Source organism: Micromys minutus, assembly GCF_963924665.1.
Source record: "Micromys minutus genome assembly, chromosome: 9".
NCBI lineage: Eukaryota > Metazoa > Chordata > Mammalia > Rodentia > Muridae > Micromys > Micromys minutus.
In genome coordinates, this window is record NC_137978.1 from 30,637,459 (window position 1) to 30,659,921 (window position 22,463).

The 22,463-nt window shown below is 37.5% G+C and overlaps 1 protein-coding gene across 1 annotated transcript in view; it reads left to right on the plus strand.

Moving 5' to 3' along the window:
* SPATA6 (spermatogenesis associated 6) overlaps positions 1-22,463 on the plus strand; it is a 101,620-nt gene that overhangs the window by 28,037 nt on the left and 51,120 nt on the right. The window contains exons 4-6 of the mRNA XM_080922146.1: positions 12,159-12,200; positions 13,217-13,341; positions 17,975-18,055. Of these exons, the coding sequence (XP_080778272.1) occupies positions 12,159-12,200; positions 13,217-13,341; positions 17,975-18,055 (248 nt within the window). The remainder of the gene's footprint in view (positions 1-12,158; positions 12,201-13,216; positions 13,342-17,974; positions 18,056-22,463) is intronic.

The window sequence follows — 22,463 nt, forward strand, 5'->3', positions numbered from 1 at the left end:
CGTCCGGAAGTCGCCTCCGAGTGGAAACAGAAGTTCTAATTTTCTGTTCCCAATCGCAGTTGCTCAGCCTCTATGAGCCGCCGCTCAGCCTGGCAGGTAGGCCAGGCTCTGCTCTGCGTCCAGAAGTCACCTCCGGGTGGAAACAGAAGTTCTAATTTTCTGTTCCCAATCGCTGGATTGGGCAGGGCGGGGCAGGGCGAGTTATGGTGTGCACTTTCCGTGTGCACTCCCCAGAGATCTCCCTGCTCCCCTGCAGTCTAGGTCCCCCACTCACCAGTTGCTCAGCCTCTATGAGCCGCTGTTCAGCCTGGCAGGTAGGCCAGGCTCAGCTCTGCGTCTGGAAGTCGCCTCAGGGTGGAAACAGAAGTTCTGATTTTCTGTTCCCAATCTCAGTTGCTCAGCCTCTATGAGCTTTCGTTCCGCCTGGCAGGTAGGCCAGGCTCCGCTCTGCGTCTGGAAGTCGCCTCCGAGTGGAAACAGAAGTTCTAATTTTCTGTTCCCAATCGCAGTTTCTCAGCCTCTATGAGCCGCAGCTCCGCCTGGCAGGTAGGCCTGGCTCTGCTCTGCCACTTTGCTCTGTTCTTAAGGCACAGAGTTTGACTTTGTATGCTTATTCTCAGATGACTTTCACTGCAGTCTTCATCCACAAACTCTTTTTTTTCTTTTGGTCTTTCTTCTTGTTGTACAGTCTTCTTTGTTCCCCCTTAAATATTTTATATGTAAAATAAAAAATAAGACTCCTCTGCACTCAATGGGGAGATGCCTGCTTGGGCACTTTTCACCTGGAGCCAGTAAGTTGTGAGGTTTCATTAATCATAACCCATGTTCTTGCTGGCCACCTGCAGTATAGTTGGGGAGTCTAAATGCATATTTTATACATTGTGTCATTATGCTACAGGTGCAGAACAAATGCAGGCTCTATAAAAGATTAGCCACTGTGCTCATCAATAAAGTCATTGATTTGTTTAGTCCTTGTTCCCATTTCCTCATCTGTCCCACAAATGTCTTTTGAAAATTAGTTTCTTAAAACTAGAATCTATCTTCTCAGGGTCGACATTATGTGGCTATTTATTTCTTTAGTTTCTTTTTATCTGTAATAGTGTTCCACATTTTGCTGTTTGTTCTTAATGTTGGGAATAAAAACTAGATCCTTCAGAATGTCCTGTCTCTTAAATTGGCTAATTGTGTCCTTACCGGAGCTCTGTTTGGCTTGTTTATTGCTTGTTTTATATAAGCTGCTAATTAGAACTGGAGGAGTTTAGATTTAGGCTTATTTCAATTGGTTTTGTTAATTGGCAAGAGTCCTTGAGAGGTTTTATAGTTTTTGGTAGTATTTGTGCTTATTCTTTCTATGGTTGAATATCCAGTTGCCCCACTGGTTATAAAATTATCCTTTCCTGCATCAAATTGATTTTTGTACTTTACTTAAAAGCCAGTTAATCGTGGATGTGAAGGTTCCTTTGAGCTTTCTGGTCTGTTCTATTCATCTACACATCTATTCTTAAGTGAGTATTACTGTCTCACTCACTGTAGCCTTACAGAAACTTTGAAGCCAGACTGTGTAAGTCTTTTGACTTATTTTGGCTATTTCTGTGTTTTTGCATACTATGTGAATCAGTGTTAGTTTGACAGTTTTACAAAGCTGAAAGTGGAACTAATCTAGACATAAACAAGAAGGCAGTTTGGTGGACACATTGTATCAACTTGTATTTAAATTCTTTCATAACTGTCTACTCTTCACCTTTTCTTTCTGAAAGGTACACATTCATTTCTACACACACATGCTCGTGCACGCGCACACACACAAACACACACACACACATACACACACACACACACACACACACACACACACACACATACACACCCCACCATCTCATGCGCATACAGGCACAAGTACACAGAGACAAACACATGACTATGACAGTTGTGCTGTATGAAAATTGCTTCCTGATTAGTTTTTGGCCACAGGTTGAATTTGTCATCATAAAATCAGACAGGACTTCTTTCCCACCTGTAGAAGAGACTCCCCACACTTGTCAGTACTGAAGTCTTTGTTCTGTGACCTTTTGTGCTGGCTGGGTTGATTTTAAACACAGGCTAGGGTCATTACAAAGGTGGGAACCTCAACTGTGAAAAGACAGCAACCAAGCCTGTGGTGGTCCTAGATTTTATGAGAAAGGCCGAGCAAGCCATGATGGGCAAGCCAGTACCCAGCTCTCCTCTGCATCTGCTCCTGCCTCTGGCTTCCTGCTGTGTTTGAGTTCACATTCTGACTTCCTTTGATGATGAACAGTGCCATTGAAGTTTAAGCCACATAAACATTTTCCTCCCCAAGCTGCTTAGATCATGGTGTTTTATCACAGCCTTAACTAGGACACCTTTGAGGTAAATTCTTCTACACTAGAATATTTTAAGAGTGAATGGCTATAGAAATAGTTTGCACCCTTCATACCATAAAACAAGTGCCTTCCTAGGTCTGGGTTAAAGGCCTGGTTTCCAGTGTAGCACTATCAACAGGTGTGCAATGTTTAGAAGGAGGGCCCTACAGGAAGTTCTTAGGTCATTAGTTGTATCATCTTGAAAGGAATGATAGGGATCTGGTCTCTCTCCTTGTTCTTCTGCTTCTCAGCACCGGAGGCCATGTTTTTGTTCTGCTTTGTTGCATTTTCTTTTCCAGATTCTAAGCTAATGAAACTGCTGACCTTGGGCTGGAAACTCCAGAATTAGGAACCCCAATAAAAGCCTTTCTCTTTATACTTTTGCATTTAATTGCCTCGGTTATTTTGTTACAGTACTGGGAAGCTAACACAAATTTGTTGATATTAATTCCAAAACAAAAAATGTGAAAAGGACACTACTGTAGAAATAAACAAACAAAACAATAGACTGTTTCTCTCTAACACTAATATATAGTTTTTTTTAATCTAATAAAATGGCAGTAATTTTCTTCCCTTTTATTCACTTTGTGACTCTAGTGAATATAACTATATGCAAAATATACTAGATATACCTATATAAATATAGTATAAGTACAGCATTTCTCTTTTACACTACTTTATAACTTCTGGAACTATCTTGTTGACTTGTTTGTTTGTGTACTATGAACCTTTCTTCAGGAGAATATTTTGTGTTTGAGAATTTAAAATAGATGATCTGTTTTAGTGTCATTTCCTTCAACATTTGATAAAGAGGTGTGGCTTTTATTTGTTAGATTAGTAGATTAGTAGAACTCACTGAGTTCTGTTGCCTATAGAGAAAAGTAGCATGCTCATTAGAGCTGGTACCTCTCAGTTTATGGGAACTAACACTTACCTGGTGTCTGGGAGCTTGAAAGTGATTTTAGGTGGGTATTTAAGGGCTGAGAATAAATCCTCCCGAGTCTGAATGGGAGTGTCCCGAAATACCCCAAGAGGCTTGTGGCACTCAGGCTTAAATTATTTTTAAGTCCAATATACTTGAAGGACACAAGTACATCCTAAAAATTTTGGCACTTCTGCTCGACATAGTTAATGCAGGTTTTTGTTTGCTTCATGTGACTAGAATTTCTCCAGTATTGCAACACATTTAATTGGTAACTCAAACTAATAATATGTGTGTAAATGAGGATTTTTAGAGAGGAAATAGGAATATAGTTCTTAGTTATACAATAAAGTGAGGCCATAAAACGAGACTGATTGTCCTGCATGTTCCAGGAGATATGTTTATGTTAACTTACTGTTGGGCCTCCAGCTGATCAGTTCTATAGAAAGCTTTCCTTTTAATAATTGAATATCTTTCTCCCCAAAGTATTTTTAATTGTAGTAAAATATAAATAACATAGAATTTACCACTTTAATAATTTCAAGTTTACAGTTTAGTGGTATTCAATACATTCATAATTTTGTGTGACAATCACTACCATGCATTTCTCTAACTCCCTAATTTATCTTTCAAAACTGCAGCATTAAACAATAACTTTATTCTCCATCTCTACTTATTCTATTTAGTTTTTATGATCATGAAAAGACGGCTTTTATCAAAAGGAAATTGGTATTAGTTCTTTTTGGGGGACTGACTTATTTCACATGGAACATCTTCAAGGATCATGAAACAGAATGTCAGAAGTTTCTTCAGTGATAATTCTATTATATGTTTATAAAGCATTTTCCTGTTTCTTTGTTGATGGGTACTTGGGTTTGTTTCTAGCATTTCAATATTGTGGATAATGTTGCTATGCAATGAGTTTTTTCCATTCTCCTTTGTGTATTTTGGAGGAATCAGTATTTCCACAGCAGCTGTACCACTTTATCTCCCCACCTATGGCACAAGTGTCCTAATGGGTGTGAGAGCATGTTAGTTCTGATCTAAATTTTCCTAACTGTTAGTGATGTGATAAACTTTTTATGTATACATCAATAATATGTGTGTCTCTTCTGGAACAATGTTTATTCAAATCTTATGATAACTTAAAGTTATTATTATTTTTTGTCTGTGGGTGTTTTGCTTGTGGGTATGTCTGTGAACTACATGTATACAGTGCCTGTGGAGGCCACATGAAGACATAGGATCACTTGGGACTTGAATTACTGAGAGCTGAGTTGCTATTTGTGTGCTGGGAATCAACCAAGGTTCTCAGGAAGAGTAGCCAGTGCTTGTAACAATTGAGCCATCTCTCTAAACTCTTGGTCATATTTTAATTGGATTGTTTGCTTTTAATTTTTTAATTGTAGATGATTTCTATTTATCCTGGAGAGTAAGATTTTTTAAAAGATTTAGTTTTCTAGCATTGCCTTTCCTGTTATTATTTTTAAGCACACAGACAATTTTATGGTACTAGCTTTTGTTGTTACCTGTTTCTTTAGAATCTTATTTAAAAATTCATCCCAGAACCAATGTCATGAAGCTTTCCTTTTATTGATTTTTTAATGTTTTGAGGACTACATTTAGTCTTTGGTCATTTTGAGTTGATTATTATATGTGGTATTTTAGGTAGAGGCATATAGTCATTCTCTTGCATATGTAACACTTTTTCCGTTACCATTTATTGAAAAGATTCTCTTTTTCCTCAGTGGATGGTATGAGCACTTTATCAAAATTTGGAAGGATTTATTTCTGAGTTCTTTCTTCTATCTAACTGGTGTATACTCCTGCTTAAAAGCTAGGTTAAAGCTGTGTGTGTCAGCACAGCTGATCTTTATTTTGTGATTTGAAAGCTTTTTGTATATTTTTCTTACTGCCTTGCTCTACCTAGTACTTCTAGTAGAATAGTTGCGATGGGCATCCTTATATTGTTCTTGCTTTGCTTGTTTAGAAGAGGAGCGTGTAGTTGATCATTGTGCAATGTTCATTAAGGGTTTTCCATCAGTGAGGTTTTATTATGGTGAGTTAGTTTACTTGTATTCCTAGGGTTTTCAATTTTCTTTATGAAAGTTTGTGAAATTTTATTATAAATTTTTTTAAGTGAGATGATCACATGTTTTCTCTTATTTTCTTAATGAAGTGTGTTGCATCAATCACATTTTAGATATTGAACTATCCTTGCCTTCCAGGGATACATCTTATTGTTATTGTATTAGTTATTTTTCTGTTGCTATAATAGAAGAATACCCTGACAAAAAGCAACTTATAAGACAAAGCATTTGTTTTGGCTTACAGTTCTACAGGAGGTTCAGTCCACTGTGGCACTGAAGGCTTTCAGTTGGAACTTGAGGCTAGGCTGACTGTCAGGAAGCAGAGAGGTAGAACAGGAAGTGGGGCCAGGTTATACATCACTGAAGCCTAATCCCAGTGATGTACTTCCTCCAGCAAGGACCTGTCTCCTACAGGTTCCACGGGCTTTCCAAAGAGGATAAAGTGCTCAAATGAGGAACTTATAGAAGACATTTCTCATTCAAATCACAGCATTCACCGTTTGTAATACTTCTAATGTGTTGCTAAATTCTGTTTGCTTGTATTCAGAGTTTTAACACTAGGATGTTTTTCTATAGATTTCTTGTTTGGCTTTGGTTTTAAGAAAATACATCCTTTATAGAATGAGTTTCAAAATATCACCTCCTCTTCAACTTATTCTAACAAACTTGACAAAGATAGGTATTAATTCTTCAATATTCCCTTGTGAAAATCAGGTCTAGCACTTTATTTCTTGGGGGAATTTCTGACTGCTTTGAAGTCAGAAACAGATTTCATGCTTTCAAAAATTAGTTTTTATTGATTTGTCTTAAAAATTTGTCAGTTTCATCTAGATAATACAGTTTTGCACAAGTGTTTGTATTTAAAACCAGTAGTAGCAATTATTTTTATATATGAAATGTCTGAAAATTCTGTCGCTATTTAGAAAAATGGCTTTTGATTCTACTTATGTTTCTATTATTTTTCTGTTTTACCTCATATTTGTCCTAATATTTAACTTTATTTTTTTTCTAGATTTAAGTTTAATTTATTCTTTATTTTATAGTTTTCTAACCTGTAAAGCTGTTCATTTGAGATCACTTTTAATTTTTAATTTATACATGTATATGTTAGAAATTTCTACTATAGCATTGTTTTCTCTGAGTCTCATAAATTTTGATATACTGTATCTTTTTCATTCCTCTCAATGTATTTCAAACATCCTTTATGATTTCTTGTTTAACTGATTGGTTGTTCACGGATGGGCTTTTTCAGTGTCCGTCCTTCTAAATTTACTGAGGCTTAATTTGTACCCTAATATATGATCTACCCAGGAAAATGTCCCATGTGCCCTTGAGAAGAACATATGCACTGCTGTAGAGTGTTACATGGCTGTTTGACAGCTTGGTCTTTTCTTCTGCCTTTTATTGTTTTTTGTTGAGACGAGGCTCTATTTACTCTATAGCCCAGGCTAGTTTGGAATCCAACCTGGCGTTGAATTGTAACTCTCCAACTCAGCCCTCTCAGTGATAAGATATCTAGAGTTTGCCACCATGCACAGCCAGTTATATATATCTATTAAATCTCAGGCTTATTGTGGTTTAGTTTTAGAATTTTTATTTTTTGTCTCATTGTTTTACCAACTATTAAGTGTAGATCATTTAATCTTCTATTAATTTGTAGTGTACTCATTTCTCACTTCTATTAATGGTTTTTGTTTTATATAATTTCATGATCTGCTGTTGGGTGTGTACATGTTAATAGCTTTGCTCTTTTTGTTGGGAACCTTTAATTCACGTATGTCCTACTTTGTCTTTTTTTTTTTTTTTAAGTATTTTGTTCGAAGTTAGCATAGATGCTTGTAAATGTTTCTTGCATGGAATGTTTAGTGGTAACAAAATCCCCTGGCTTTTTTCTTAATTAACATATTCTTTGATAGTTTCACACATGTACACAATGTATATCAGAGACTCTCACTTCAGCACTCCCCCATCTTCATACCACTCAGTATGTTCCCTTCTCTACAGATCTCTTTTCACATTCATGACCGTGCATGCCTGTGATGTGTTAATTTCTCTAATAGTTTTGAAAGATGTTTTTTAAATGGATGTGGAATTCTTAAGTGAGCATTTCTTTTAGCATTTTGCAAGTATTAGTATCTGACCACCTGGCCCCCAGACTTCCTAGTAATTCTTTCTGCTGCAAGGATATTTAAACGATGCTTTCAAAATGCCTGGTTGCTTTCTTCATGCTGCTTCGAAGACCTTTTCCTGTGTTCACTGAGCTTATCTGGCATTTAATGATGTCATTTGTGAAACTTGGGCACTTGTAGTATTCTCACTGCCTCCTTTTGCTTATCCTCTAGCAGTTGTCCTCAGCAGAATGGTCTTTATGTTTCTATTTGCCTCACTAAAGCTTCAGTAACTCTAGTAATCCATCCTGTCCCACCCCTCCCATCCTTGGAGGCATCAGGGTTTCTTCTATTTCTTCCTCTTCTGCTGTTCCTGTTATTGTACATTACATCTGCTATAGTTGTCCCATAGTTCTTAGATATAGTCTTTGACTCATCTTGTTTTCTTTGATGGTTTGAAAGTTGTTATTGTCACATCCTTAATCTTATGAGATTTTTTTTTCTAGTCATGTGCCACATACCAATAAGCCTACCAAAGGTATTCTTCATTTCAGTTGTAGTATTTTTGATCTATAGCATTTTTTGTTCAATTCTTAGAATTTCCATCTCTGCATATATGTACACGCACATATACATACACATATGCATATATACCTCTATTCATCTCTTTTATTTTGCATACTGCTTACTTTTTGTACTAAATCTCTTTGAATTTTATTGTTTTTAAAAATTGTGGAGATACTTTTGGTAATGGGAATTAAACTCAGCGTCTTATACATGCTTCACAAGTTTTTTACTCTATCCTATAGCCCCAGCTAAAAGTTCTAAAAATTCTTGATTGCATCCTTCAATGACTCCATTTGTGTGGCCAAGATCTCCACACTGCACTCACTTTCTCTCTTGTTTAGTTTGCCATGCACCTTGTTGAAAGCCAATCATGGGAAACTGAGGAAGGAAGTGTGGCGTCTGCTAAAGTATAAGGAGAAGCTCTTCTGTCTTCTATGAGTGTAGCTTCTCTTTGATGAGCCCATGTCCCTGCTTGGGAACTCTGACAGTGTTTCCAGGGTCTATCTCTCCCTAGGTCAGGATGGTTGGATAGTTGAGTATCTCCTTTCTCCCATGTACAAAAGAGGAGGTGTTGTACTTGAGTATTCCGCCTGAAGTTGTCTAGAATTGGAACTTCCCTTGTATCTGGTTGATTAGGCTCTTTTTAAACAATATGGAAGATAGACTTGAGTAAAAGCAATTCATCCAGAGAGAAGAGCTTGCTACAAAGAATTGAATGCTCTGGCATACTTCCAAATGTTTCCTTTCTCCTGGGAGTTACAGGGAACTTTTCTTCAACATTCACAGTGAGGCTCTCTCTGAAGCTGTCACAGAGGCCTCTGCTGATGGATTTCTGCTCTGTTGTGATTTCTGTCATTCACTTGCTTTGTCCTCCTGTGAGGTCACCTTATGGAGGTGTGTTAGAGGGTTTGCTCATCATTTAGGCTGGCATAAATCCTTCCAAGAACCTTACATCCCAGTTTGTAAACCCTTTTAAAACACATTTTAAACCTGTGTCTTAAATGATTTAATTAGATTCCTGTTGTAAGTGACCTAAATGGCATCTTCTGAGTACATAGAAGACTTGATTTCTGAATATTTTACTTTATTTTCTTAATTTTTAATCTCAATTATCTAGTTTTTATATACCTAGTTGATTTTTGCTTAGGTACAAAATGCTATAAAAGTATAGAAATAATTACTTGAATTATCTCAATTCAGAATGGATTTGAGATATTTTAAATTTAGCTATATTTTAGTTTTTCCTTTACTTTTAGGTGTTGTCTTAGTTACTTTTCTACTGCTGTGAAGAGACACCACGAGCAAAGAAATTGTAAAAGAAAGCATTTAATTGGGGGCTCACTTATTCCAGCTTCAGAGGGTGAGTGGAGTATCATGGCAGGGAGCTGACAGCAGGCGGACAGGCTGGCACGGGAGCAGTAGCTGAGAGCTCACATGTTGAGATGCCAATCAGGAAGCAGAGAGGGGGGCAGCTGTAAAGGCATGAGCTTTGCAAACCTCAGAGCCCACACTCAGTCATGTATCTGTTCTAGTAAGGCCACAGTTCCTTATCCTCAGATATGTATGATGGGTTGTCTCATTCAAACCACCACAGATTTAATCTTCTATGACCCAAGCCTGTTCATCAGTCTGGCTCCCAGGCCAGTGATTTGATTTCTTAACCTCCCCTTCCGAACTCCCCCAAGGCCATGTTTTTCAACGACACATTTCACTTTGATCAGGTATTCTAAGGCTCATATTGTGAGTTTACCAAAAGTCATTGATTAATATTTTTACCTCTTAGCCACCTGTCAGAACTGTCAGATACCAGAAAGAAAACAACAACCAACCAACCAAACAAGCAAAATAGCAGCCCCCCAGGCCTGGTTCCCCTCTCTGGAGTTCCTTTTTATGCCAAGTTTCTGTTTTACATACTTTAGTGCTTAGGGTTAGCATTTATTTTCTTAGTTTTCTTCCTTTTCCAGTTGATTTTAGAAGAATGCTTGGGTCACCTTCTTGACTGTCTTGCTCTGCTGTATTTTGAGCATTTGTCTGTTTGGTTCTTCTAATTTGAGAAACTCTATACCCCTTGCTCCCCAAGGCCCTGTTAACATTGCTTAACTCCGGCTATAGATAGGCACTGAAGACCACTTAGAGCTTTCATTGCCATGACTGGCTTAGGCATTTTAATTACAGTGATCTTATGACACTATCCAATGCTTTCACTGTATTTGTGGATTATAGTTACATATTAATTGATGTTTGGATTTCATTCCATATTTATCTCCTGTACTTTCAGCACTCAGCAGACTAAGACAGAATGACGAGGAGTTCTAGGCCAGCCCAGGGTATATAGTGAAGCCCTGCCTCAAATTGATGAGCAAAGAAAAAAACAGAAAAGGTGTAAGAAAGAGACCCATACCTGCTTTTCTCATTGTGGCTCTGAGCTGCAATGTAAGCAGAGAATTTAGAATTTCTCCATAGGTGGAATTTGTATAGAAGGCGGAGTGAGACTCCACTTATCCAACACCGTAGAAGATAAAGGAAGGAAGCAGCTGTGCCCTTTAATGAGTTCTCGGAGTACAGAGATGATTCACTTACTTTTTCTACTTTGTAAAGTTATCACAAAATATTTCAAATATAGTAAAAGTTTAATAACTGCTATCGGATTAAGAGATAGACATTTGTATAAACATGTACAGTCTACTAAAAGATAAACATTTTATTTATATATATATATATAAACATTATATATATTTATATATAAATAAGTAATTATTTGGACTTTTAATTTTTAATGTTTATTTTGTGTGTGTGTGTGGACACTTGTTCGTGCATTAGGGCACTTGTGGAGTCAGAGGTATATGTTGGGCGGTTGGTTCCCTGCTTCTATTATGTGGTTCTAGAGACTCAGACTCTGGTCCTCAGACAGGGCAGCAAATGCTAGTACACACTAGATCCACCTCCCTGGGGATATTTTGGCAAATGAAGAAGGATATAAGAAAAGAGACCATAAAGTGAAAACTTAAGGGTTTTTTGTAGAGTCAGTTGTGTTGGAAGGTGTTTTGTGGGGGTAAATATGTAAAGGAGTGTTTTTCTGAAGTGGACACAGGTAAAAGACTAAGACTTGTGAAGGAATGTTTAGCCAAAGTAGACAAAAGAAAAAAGACATTCTACTAAAACAAACACATACAAGACCATGTGATGAAGGATTCTTTGCTAACAACATACATGTATTGGTCTGCCTTATATTGTGTTGCTTAGCTATATTTATCAGGAATCCATAGAGAGAAACACAGCAAACAACTTTTGATGGTGTGTTACAGTTTCTCGTTGCTTTTTCGGACTTGGGCTGATTGGCAGAGTGATGTCAGCTGAGGCAGATGCACATGCTGAGGCAAGACCTATGAAGGGCATGTGATGTCTGCAGAGAGTGTAAAAAAGACTCATTGGACAGTGACAGGTGGAGATTGGCTTGCTGATAGAGCTAGCTATCTAATGCTTGTGGGTCTCACATCTTTGTTGATCTTTGTTTCTCTAGAGAGAGACACAGCTGAGAATCTCTCTTGGCATCCCAATGGGTCCCTTCTACTGACTTATGTCTAGGCTGAGGCCTGGTGTCTCTGCTAGGTAGTGTTACTGCCACTGATTTTTGTTTGTTATCCCGACTCTATCAAACTAGACTGTTGGTATGTCTGTGAAGTGTTTGCAAGTGTGGATCGAGCTGTCACTATTAACCTGTAAACTGAATTGTTGATTTCTAGACAACATAGGTAAGGGGTCCACTTCCCCATATCCTTTCTTTACCTCAACCTCTGGTGGGCTAAAAGGGAAGTTAAAGCATTTAAAAACCACCGTTAAAAATATATTTTGAAAAATTAGTTACAGGATCATATTTATTTTTCTTACTGAAGCCTCGGGTTATGCCATAAGTGGAGGACTTAATATTTATTTCTAGACATGGTTGGAAGCTTGAAATGAGACTTCCATTCATGGACAGGAGCAGAAGCTAACGAAAGGAAGAAAGTGATTGTGCCTTTGTAATGAGGCAGACTAATGCCACCTTTTGTTACTGACTTCAACTTAAGGAAATTTTTCTTCTAACTTTCAGATGATACCGCAGTGTTTGAGTTGATACAGCTAGTTCCACCAGGTATTGTATTACTTACTGATAAAATGACTCTCAATGGCATCTCATCCCAGTGAAATGCTTCTAAATATCTCCATTCCTCTCTTCTTACAAATGAACAGCAGTGCCTATTTTACATAATTGATTTACTGTGTATATGATAAAATAATATGTACAGAAAGTTTGATAGAAATGTCAATTGACTGCATTGCTCTGAAATTAAATGTGTTAAAATAATTAAAAGTAGAAGGTAACATCTTTATCATTTTAGAATATTTTGTGGCAGTAATGTAAATTAATTTTTTTCAATATTTTCAATTTTATAAATAAAATTACATATTTTTGTCACTTAAACCAGTTTTGTTTTTGTGTGTTGACTATTATTGGGAATGGAGACAATGGTAGCCCTACCTACAAGATGAACACTGGTTACTGAGGAAAGATGTTATATTAAAACATAAAGACTAGTTTTATTGCTGATACCAAGTTCTAAGATTATTAAAAACCTTACTTAGATCATTATTTTATGAAGCAGATACCTATTTTTTATTAAATATAAGTAATCCCAGAATTTTCAGCATTGCACACATAAGTCACTAGCCATAAAGTCTACAAAATATCTCAATTATTTTTAGTGTCCATTTTTATACTCCATGACAACAAACAGAAAATGCAAAAGACAGGGAAGATGCTAAAGATGGTAATCAGCTTTGGATATATAAATTTAATGCAACTTTATATTTTTAAAGAATTTCCTTTTCTGAGAGTTTTTAGGTTCTTGCTGAGTGTATATGAATATACCTATTCTCCAAAGGTGTCAGGCAGATAATTCATAATGTATAGTGTATTTCTGAAAAATAGAAATGTATTAAAGTACTTAATGCACCCTTATTTTAATTTTCCTTTTATAGAAGATAAACATTGTCTTCAAGCAGGCATACAATAAGGCATCAGGCATTGTATATATATTATACTTGATGATTTTGCTTCTAAATAGAATGTTTTGTTATAATTTGAATCATAGGATATCTTTCTTATAGTGGGAGAAACACTGTCTACATATGATGAAAATACACGAGATTTCATGTTCCCGGGTCCAAACCAAATTTCTGGACACCATGATTCAAACCGCCAGGTTACCATGAGGAGGATTTCTGGCCTAAGAGTAAGTGAGATCATTTTTTCTGATCAGCTTTTACCACAGGCTCGTGGGTGAGAACTAGAATACATCTCTGTACCTTGTATGTGTAAAACTAACTCAGATTCAGCTTGGTTTCAAACTTGTTCTAGACAATCATTTTAAGCATCATGAATGTAATTTAAAGTAATTTAACAAAAACTGATATTTATCATCAAAGGTAATGCACCTCATCTTGGCTGACATTCATCAGGACTTGCATCTCCTTTACCTCTGCATTGTCAATCCTCACCACGCTCTCCAGTGTCTCTGTCATTTTTCTCCTTTTCTGTTTAGGGAAGGTTCAGTTGAACAATAACTAAGGGAAACAAAGTTTAAAAAAATGTTTTTGGGACATAGATGACTTATTAGAAAATACTAATAAATATTTACAAATTGAAAACTTTTGTATGCTTGATGTGTAGATATAAGCTGCAAAAAATCAAAACAAAATTATTTAATAAAGGCCAACAATTTTACATATGTGTCTGAAATATATTATTACTGGGATATCAAGAGTTCCTTTTCACTGTTTTTACCCCTGGTGCTAGAGAGAGGAACTAGGGTCTTCCAAGTGTTAGACATCACCACTGAACCACAGCCCCAGAGTGAGATGTTTCCTTACAGTGTTAACAGTGAGAAAAGAGAAATAACTGAAACACCCGGCTTGTATAAAGCTTCACTAGATACATTGATAAGTTCAAATGCTGCATTAAGAGAGTCTCTCATTCTGAGTGACAATATTTGTGTGACAATTCAATATGATTAGACCCATACTGCTGCCATGAAAGGATCTTCCATCCTCTCCTGCAACTTCACGATTTAAAAAATCTTCATGACAATTTGCCTGCTACTCTGAAAAACTGAGACATGCCCACCTTGTTTCAAAAGCAGAGAAGGAAAAGTTGCTGAGCTTGCAGTTACTTGGGCAAGTAGTTTTAAAACTAGTTTTGTGGAATCTTAATATAAGTAAAATGGATGGTATATGAGGCAATATGGTGAATTAAGTATTTTCCTCTATGCCTGGGTTTATGATGAGCTGTGTTTAAAGAGATAGCAAGTTCAGTTTACTGAAAGCATAAATGTTAACTGTAATAATTTATGAAAATCCTCTCTGGGATATTTTTATGTCATTTGTCAGTTTTTATGATATAACTGAGTATTTTGAGAGCCAAGTAGAAGCCTACATAGGAAAATAAATCATATTGTAAGTTCATGTTTTCTTTAAGGTAGTTTAAGTTGCAATATCATACAAAGACAGCAATAGAAAGCCAACTGTAAACTGTTCACAAGAATTTTCCTTTATCACTTAACGAGTTGCTGTTTGCAAGGTGTTTGATTATGGAAGCAAAGATATATACACATCAGATGTCTAGTGACAGCTACGTGAGGGGTCTGACAGGACGTCTGTGTATACTTAGCAAGTGTGAAGCTGGACAAAGTTGTCATAATCAAACTGGACTGTGAATGCTGACCAACCAATACGGCAAGCACATGACATTTTTATGCTTGAAAATTGGCTCCAGTTTTAGGTAATATAGTAAGAATTTGGGGCTCCTTTGCTGGGACGTGCCCCATGCACTTCTGCTCAGTGACAACTGTGCACAAAGAACAGCCGCTTTTGGCGCCAAGGGTTGAGAAGTGGGGTGAGTGGTTTAGTTCTGTCAGCTAACTATGGTGGGTCCTGTTGGTAGCAGATGGAGAAACCTCACAGTTGTGTAAGGCTCAGTGCACTTCTGACTAGGGTCAACAACACACCTTTTAGGAGGTTGATAGGGAGATCTAGAGGGCTAAGAGACACACACACTCTCTCTTTCCTGTCTTACTTCAAAAGTTATGTACAAGGAAGACAGTGGGAGATGAAAAAGAAGCCCTGAGAAACTAGCCATAATTATGAATTTATCTTCTCACCTATTATGGAAAGTCAGCAAAGTAAGGAACTCAAGGTGGCTTCTATAAACAACTGTAGAATACAGAAGACTTGGAACAGAATACAAACTGAACATCAAAATTGAGGTTTAAATCTAGTCTTATCAATAATTGTATTCACATATAAGTAAAAATAAGCGCTCTAGTCAGTGCCTTATGATCCTGGCAAGCAGCAATGACTCCTCTTTGGAATTCTTTAATTCTGAGGTACTATCCGGAAGTCTCACTACGGTGACAAGAATTCATTTATCTGACATTAAATCATGGCACTCTTATGGATTTCTTAGTAACCTTGGACAGAGCACAGTTACCTGTAGATAGATTGGGTTTATGGATGGGTTGATTGAACATTGGGGTGATCATATGTTTTAACTGTGGTTGTCCTGGGTATTTCTTCCATAAACACAGAGCTCCACAGCATCTCATCTTTGAGGTGTAATCATACTCAGTATCTTATGAAGTGGTATTTAACAGATGCTTCTTGACTGAACTCCTGAATGAATTACTTCTTACAGAAGAGTTCATGGAGAAATTCACATTTGAGAGACGTGATTTCATTTTGTCAGTTTGACTAGGCTCTAGCGCCTATACAGTAATCTGGATGTTACTGTAAAGGAGTTGGAAAATGTGATGAAGATTCATAAATGATTGACTTAAAATAAAGATTGCTACTTGACAATGCAAATGGTCTTCATCTCAAGTTGCAGATGGCAGCAGCAAACGCTATGGATTTCTGAGGAAGGAAGCATTATGCCTCATGGAAGCAATAGAAATTCCTAGCTATTTATAATATTCCAGCATGCTCTATAGGTTTTCATGCTCAAAATTGTGTCAATTTATTCCTTAGTTTCCACCTAATCTGCCCTTTGATTTCCCAAATTGTTATCTCCTAAAATGGTATGAATTAGTTCCCTAAGGCAAATTTCTCTATGTATAGGAATAGTCCTGTTACATGCTAGACTTCAAAGAGCTGGTAAAAATACTGCCTTAACTTTTGGGAACTGACATATGACGATCAATACTCAGAGATATTTAAAGTGGGAAGCCACAGAATTGGTGGTGATAATACTCCTGGGCCTTTGTACTGGAACTGGACTACACCTACAGTTAGTTGCACAACAAGCCATACTAACCAGGTTTCTGGAAGTATACACTGTAACAGATTGCCTAATGACACATTATTCAGTCTGGATCTTCATCATTAAGTGGCACTTGACTGTATTTCCAGAAAGAGTTACACCTCACTGTCTGGGTTTTAACACTGCTAGGCACTAGTGATTCTTATCTTCATTTTTTCCCCCTTTGAATAGGAACGTCCACAGTGACTGCCCAGTACTTGCTGCTCATGAGTACAGTGTGTGTTTGTCATATAGATAGATTACTTGACTCCCTAGTTCATAGGTCTTCTGATTGTGAAGATCTGTGTTCCAGGAGCTATACAGATCCTTAACCAAAGCACCTTTCTTATCTGAGGATTCACTTTACATGCCAACACTGGGTTTTAAACTGGGTTTGTAAGGTTGTAAAAATGGTTAAGACTTCTTGTTTCTTTTTGTTTCCTTTTGGGAGCATGAGTATATATTCTGTGTAAAAGGAATGGAATTTATAGGAATGTCAAAGGATATATATCTATTGAAAAAGTCTAGTTCTGAGTTTTTGAATATGAACCACACTTACCAAGTTTTAGAGAAATATATTATGTATAGTAGTAGACCAGCGATATTGATTCTTAGGCAACTCAGATTTACCCTTTGTAATGCATGTATTTTAAGTTCTAAACGAAGTTGGTCAGAGAGAGGGTTTGAAGAGGGTTGTTCAGTGTCTGACTTCTATTGTGTTGGGGAGAAGCTAATCTAGGGATATCTGACATGGCTAACACTTGGAGCATGTGTAATGTGATGCTTTGTAACTGTCCCTTTAAACTGTCTCCTTTTCTCCACTTATCTTACAATGTTTAATCTGATTACTGAAATGTTGATAGAAATAGAATGCAGAATAATATCTACATCTGAATATAAACTATATTATAGAAAAAAGGCTACAGAAATATTTCAGAGACCTCCTCTGTCTGAAGATTGCACAACCCGGGTACATCCAAATTATTTCGTTAAAAAATTAATAGAGAAAAAAATTAAAGAGTCAGGAGGTATAGAAGGAGCTGGAGGGAGAAAACAGAAGGGAAACGTAATGGAATTCTATTTTAAGCAAATTGCAGTAAATTATAAAATAAAAAATTAATAGTTAAACATTATATATTTATGATAGACAATGGTGTTCTGATGTATGTAGAATTCATAGAATGGCTAAATAAAGCATTTTTGATTATATAGTTAAATGGCTTAAATTGTAAATATAAAGAGAGTTGAAATCAATTAAATACATTTACATTCATGACTAATACATCATAATTTAAAATCTTCAAACACTTTGACAGAGAGACAGTTGAAAATGAAAACAAATTTTAATTATTCCATAAAAGTAATATGATTATTCCTAACAAAGTCATTAGCATGGAAACTGCTAATTAGTAACATTTATCATTTCTGTGTTCTCTGTTCTTTACAATAATAAACAGATCAAACTAATGCAGTGCTCAGTCTTGACAAGTATTTGTTATTTTAGATCCTTTTCTCACCACTAACTGTATCTTTTTCATGGCAATGTGTAGTAATACCATTTTTTAATCTCACAGGGAATTGCTCCAAAGCTGGAATTTTCTACAACTTCAGTGATCACCGAATGTCTGATAAGCTCAAGGAAGTGCCGCACTCAGGTTAAAATGATTTACTGTTTAAGGTTCCTTTGATTCACATCCCTGGGGTCTGGCAGGCTTCAATCCTTGGTTTGAGTAAAGCAGGTGACAAAGAACTCAGCAGCTTTGACTGCATCTTAGAAAACAGAAGAAGGCCAAGCTCAGCCCTGAGACAGAAAGCACAGGAGAAGGCCAGGGCTCAGCCTTGTGGCAGAGGGCACCATGCCATGTCTGTTTGATTATTTACTTTACTTCATAGACTTCTTAATACAGGACCGAGTCAAAGTGCCAGAAGGATGTTGAGATGAGGAATGGCCAGAAAAAAACCTCAGCTGGAGACTTCCGAACATCTTGCAGATGTTATAGGTGACTGCACAGAGGGCAGAGGTAGCTTTAAGCAAATGTGATTGAGGTTTCAGACTGGGGACTTGATGCTTATTGAATGCGACTTCTTGAATGCGTCTAATTCCTTAGCGGACTGTTGTTCAGTGGAGTGACAATACTGGTCCTGTCAGATCAAAGCAAGCTTGGACGTTCCAGCCTAAACAACTCTTGCTTGTGATGATTTTCTTCAATAAGCTTCTGCACCTGTTATTCCTCACTTTCTAATTGTTACTGAGCCACAGGCCAGTCTTCTGAGGGGCAAGTGACTTTGCCCATGGTTATCTCTTCAGCGCTAACAGTCATGTGATAGTGAGCTAGCTGTGATGAAGGACTGGTCATGTACAAAGCTTAGAGGACTCACTTGGGGCAGAACTGGGCCAATTGTGGACAAAGTGGAATAGTAATTTTCTCTATTACAGTCTTAAAGTTAACTTTCTGAAGACAATAACTGACCTTGGCTAAGACAGGTACAGTGAGTTTCCAGAGTATCGGAGGAAGTGTTATTTTGTTAGCAGGATATTCAGGATGCCTTTGTCAGTCTGTAGCTATTTTTCATTTGGACAAAGATGCTGGAAGTCTGACCAGCTATGCTTACAGTGTATGGGAAACTTGACCAACTTGTCTCTGAGACTCACAGTGTGCATTTGTAAATTGTTAAAAAGGCTTTGACTAGGATTCAGTTTTTCTCTCTGAACTGGAGTATACCTCATGAATGAATAGAAAAAAATCTTTTTGTTTTTTAATTCTTATGTGACATAAAACATTCATGCAGAAAAGCTTAAACATTCCAAGTGTTTGTCTTAACACAAGAGTCTTTCTAAATGTAAGGCCCTCCGCATTAGTTAGGGTGACAGAACTTTATGTACTAATGGACTAACATTTTCTGGAAAAATTGCTGTTCTTTTTACTGGTTTTGAGTAGTCATTTGATGTTTACTAAACAAAGACTTAAGAGAGTAGGTTTCTATATCAGGCATTTTAAAACTGTGCTTTAGGTCTATTAGATACAGGTTGATATGGTTCAGTAGGCCATTTATCCTACCATGCATGAGGTCCGGGGTTCAGTTCCCTGTCAAAGCCAAGGAGAGTGGAGATGGGGGAAAGGGGAGAGACCAGGGAGGAGGTGGGAGGGGGAGAAAAGAGAGAGAGGAAAGCAAGGCGGGAAGGAGAGAAGGCTGGAAGAGGGAGAGAAGGAGGAAATACTGTTTTGAAACTTACAGTTTGTATTTGTCAGCAATTTACTGGATTCAAAATATTGTGTGTTGATGTGAATTTCTAGAAAAAATAATTTTCTAATTCTTTAACCTGTTTCAAAGTAGAATTTACTGTTACATAGATATTGACACATTTACAGGCTTTTTGGTATACTGATAAGCACTTTATCCTTTAAGTTTTGCTGTAAAGCTCAGTGTTTTGTTAATTCAGTGGTTTAAAATAGCAAGCTACAGAGTGATTTCTTTAGTCCATTTTGGTTGGCTAAACCTGAATTATTTGGGGTATTTTCCTCAAACTTGGAATTTGGCAGAAGTTGTATGTGGAGTGGAAATGTTCACCTCTGTCATTGATCTCAGCTAGGGTGATGGTCATACCAGGATAATCATTGTGACTTCTTCATTTGTTGTAGGAAGTATCTCGGAAGAGTTGGCAGCCTTTTTAAATACACTGTCTTTATGAGATAGTGACCTATTGATCAAAGGTAGTTTTCATAGTCAAGCCTAGCATGGTCCTGGGGAAGAAGCCCAGGGTGTAGATATAGGAAAGGAAATTATTGAAGTCATTTTTGTTAGGGTATAAACTGCCAGTATCTGAACTTTAAGTAGTCAAAACTAGGGGTGTTAAGGCATGGGCATGTTTGGACACCATGAGTTGGTGGTTGATACCGTGATATTTTTAACTTCATTAAGAAAATGTACATAAGCCAAATTTACTGAAAAGAGATGGTATCTGAGATTGGGTATAATCAGAGATGGGTACATACAAAAGAAGTCAAGCATAGCTTTAGGAATTTAGCTGTGCCTGGAAGCCAACAATGTATAAGGAACAGGAGATAGAAGGCCAGGGACAGATGCCACTGGGGATTAATAACAGAGACATTGTAGAAGAAATAGGTTGAGGAAAAGAGATTTTGTGAGGCAGACAACAGATGTAGTGGATCTGTACAGCTGAGAAACTGAAGATGAGGTTAACAGCTGACTGAAGTTGAGCCAAATTCTAGGTGTTTGAAGAGCTGCTTGAATGTCTCAGGAGGCATCAAAGAATCTTTGTGGTTCTAGAATGTCTCACGTATGAGAGTCAGTTTGATGTCACAGAGGTGGATGAAAGGGAGAAAGGCCTGCCATACCCACTGGAGTCACTGACCAACGTGGGAGAAGGTCCTGGAGCCACTGACCAATGTGGGAGAAGGTCCTGGAGCTACTGACCAATGTGGGAGAAGGTGCTGGAGCCACTGACCAATGTGGGAGAAGGTGCTGGAGCCACTGACCAATGTGGGAGAAGGTGCTGGAGCCACTGACCAATGTGGGAGAAGGTGCTGGAGCCACTGACCAATGTGGGAGAAGGTCCTGGAGCCACTGACCAATGTGGGAGAAGGTCCCGGAGCTACTGACCAATGTGGGAAAAGGTCCCGGAGCCACTGACCAATGTGGGAGAAGGTCCTGGAGCCACTGACCAATGTGGGAGAAGGTCCTGGAGCTACTGACCAATGTGGGAGAAGGTCCTGGAGCCACTGACCAATGTGGGAGAAGGTGATGGAGCCACTGACCAATGTGGGAGAAGGTCCTGGAGCCACTGACCAATGTGGGAGAAGGTGCTGGAGCCACTGACCAATGTGGGAGAAGGTGCTGGAGCCACTGACCAATGTGGGAGAAGGTGCTGGAGCCACTGACCAATGTGGGAGAAGGTGCTGGAGCCACTGACCAATGTGGGAGAAGGTGCTGGAGCACATCACGAAGCAGAGGAGAAAATAACCTGATGTACTGGCTTGAATAGAACTCAGGGACTGTGCTCAGTAGAAACATTCTGAGTTTTTTCTTTGTATCACTGACTTGGAAAAACTACCTCTTATCTCTCTCTCTCTCTCTCTCTCTCTCTCTCTCTCTCTCTCTCTCTCTCTCTCTCTCTCTCTCTCTCTCACACACACACACACACACAGACACACACTCACAGACATACACACATACACACACACAAAATCACTTTGTCCTCTTACATAGGAAGGGGGTTGAGAAATGGAGAAGAAATTTGGACTGGTGGTTTTCTAAGGGACCGAAATCAAGAAGATAAAGATCTTTAGCTGTTTATTTTCCTAACTAAAAACCGTGACTCTAGAGAGTGTCTGAAGAAATAGATGATTTACTTCCAGTCTAACTAGGAAGGCATTTGTAAGGCAGATTGTAGCAGAATGAATGATTACCTGAATAGTAGCCAAGTTGGAGCTATCAGATTTGTTTTCATTTTTATTGTATTTTATTGTAGATAGGACCCCATTTATTTTGTTCAGCCTGACTTAAAACCCTGAGGCATTGAAAACTGTCTTGCCTCAGCCTTCCACATAACTACATATGTAGTTATATGTTGCTGAGCCTGTCTTAGATTTATTATAAATTAAAAAAATTTCAAACAGCAACCATTTTATAAAAATACAAGTATTAGTTAATAAAATTTATACTGTTTTTATGCATGTTTACTTTTATAAAAATATAGATCCAAAAAAAAGTTGGTGTTATTATTGAATTGTCCAGTTATGTCTTGGATCTTACATTGTTCTATATTGGGTGTAATTCAAGTAAAACGTTTCAGTAAAATAGCTATCAAGTACTTTAGATTGTTGTGTTGTACATATGTTATAGATGATTATAGAAATAACTAAAACTTGGTTTTAGTAGTTTACTTCATGATTTTATAATAAACTAGACAGTTTATTTATAGACAAGGGTCCTTTGTTTTCCACGAGCAAACTGCTTCAGTATCCTAGCCAGGGTCAGACATGTGTGACCACACTGTACTTGGCATGTGGTTTTAAAAGTTAGTTTTAAACTTTATAGCCT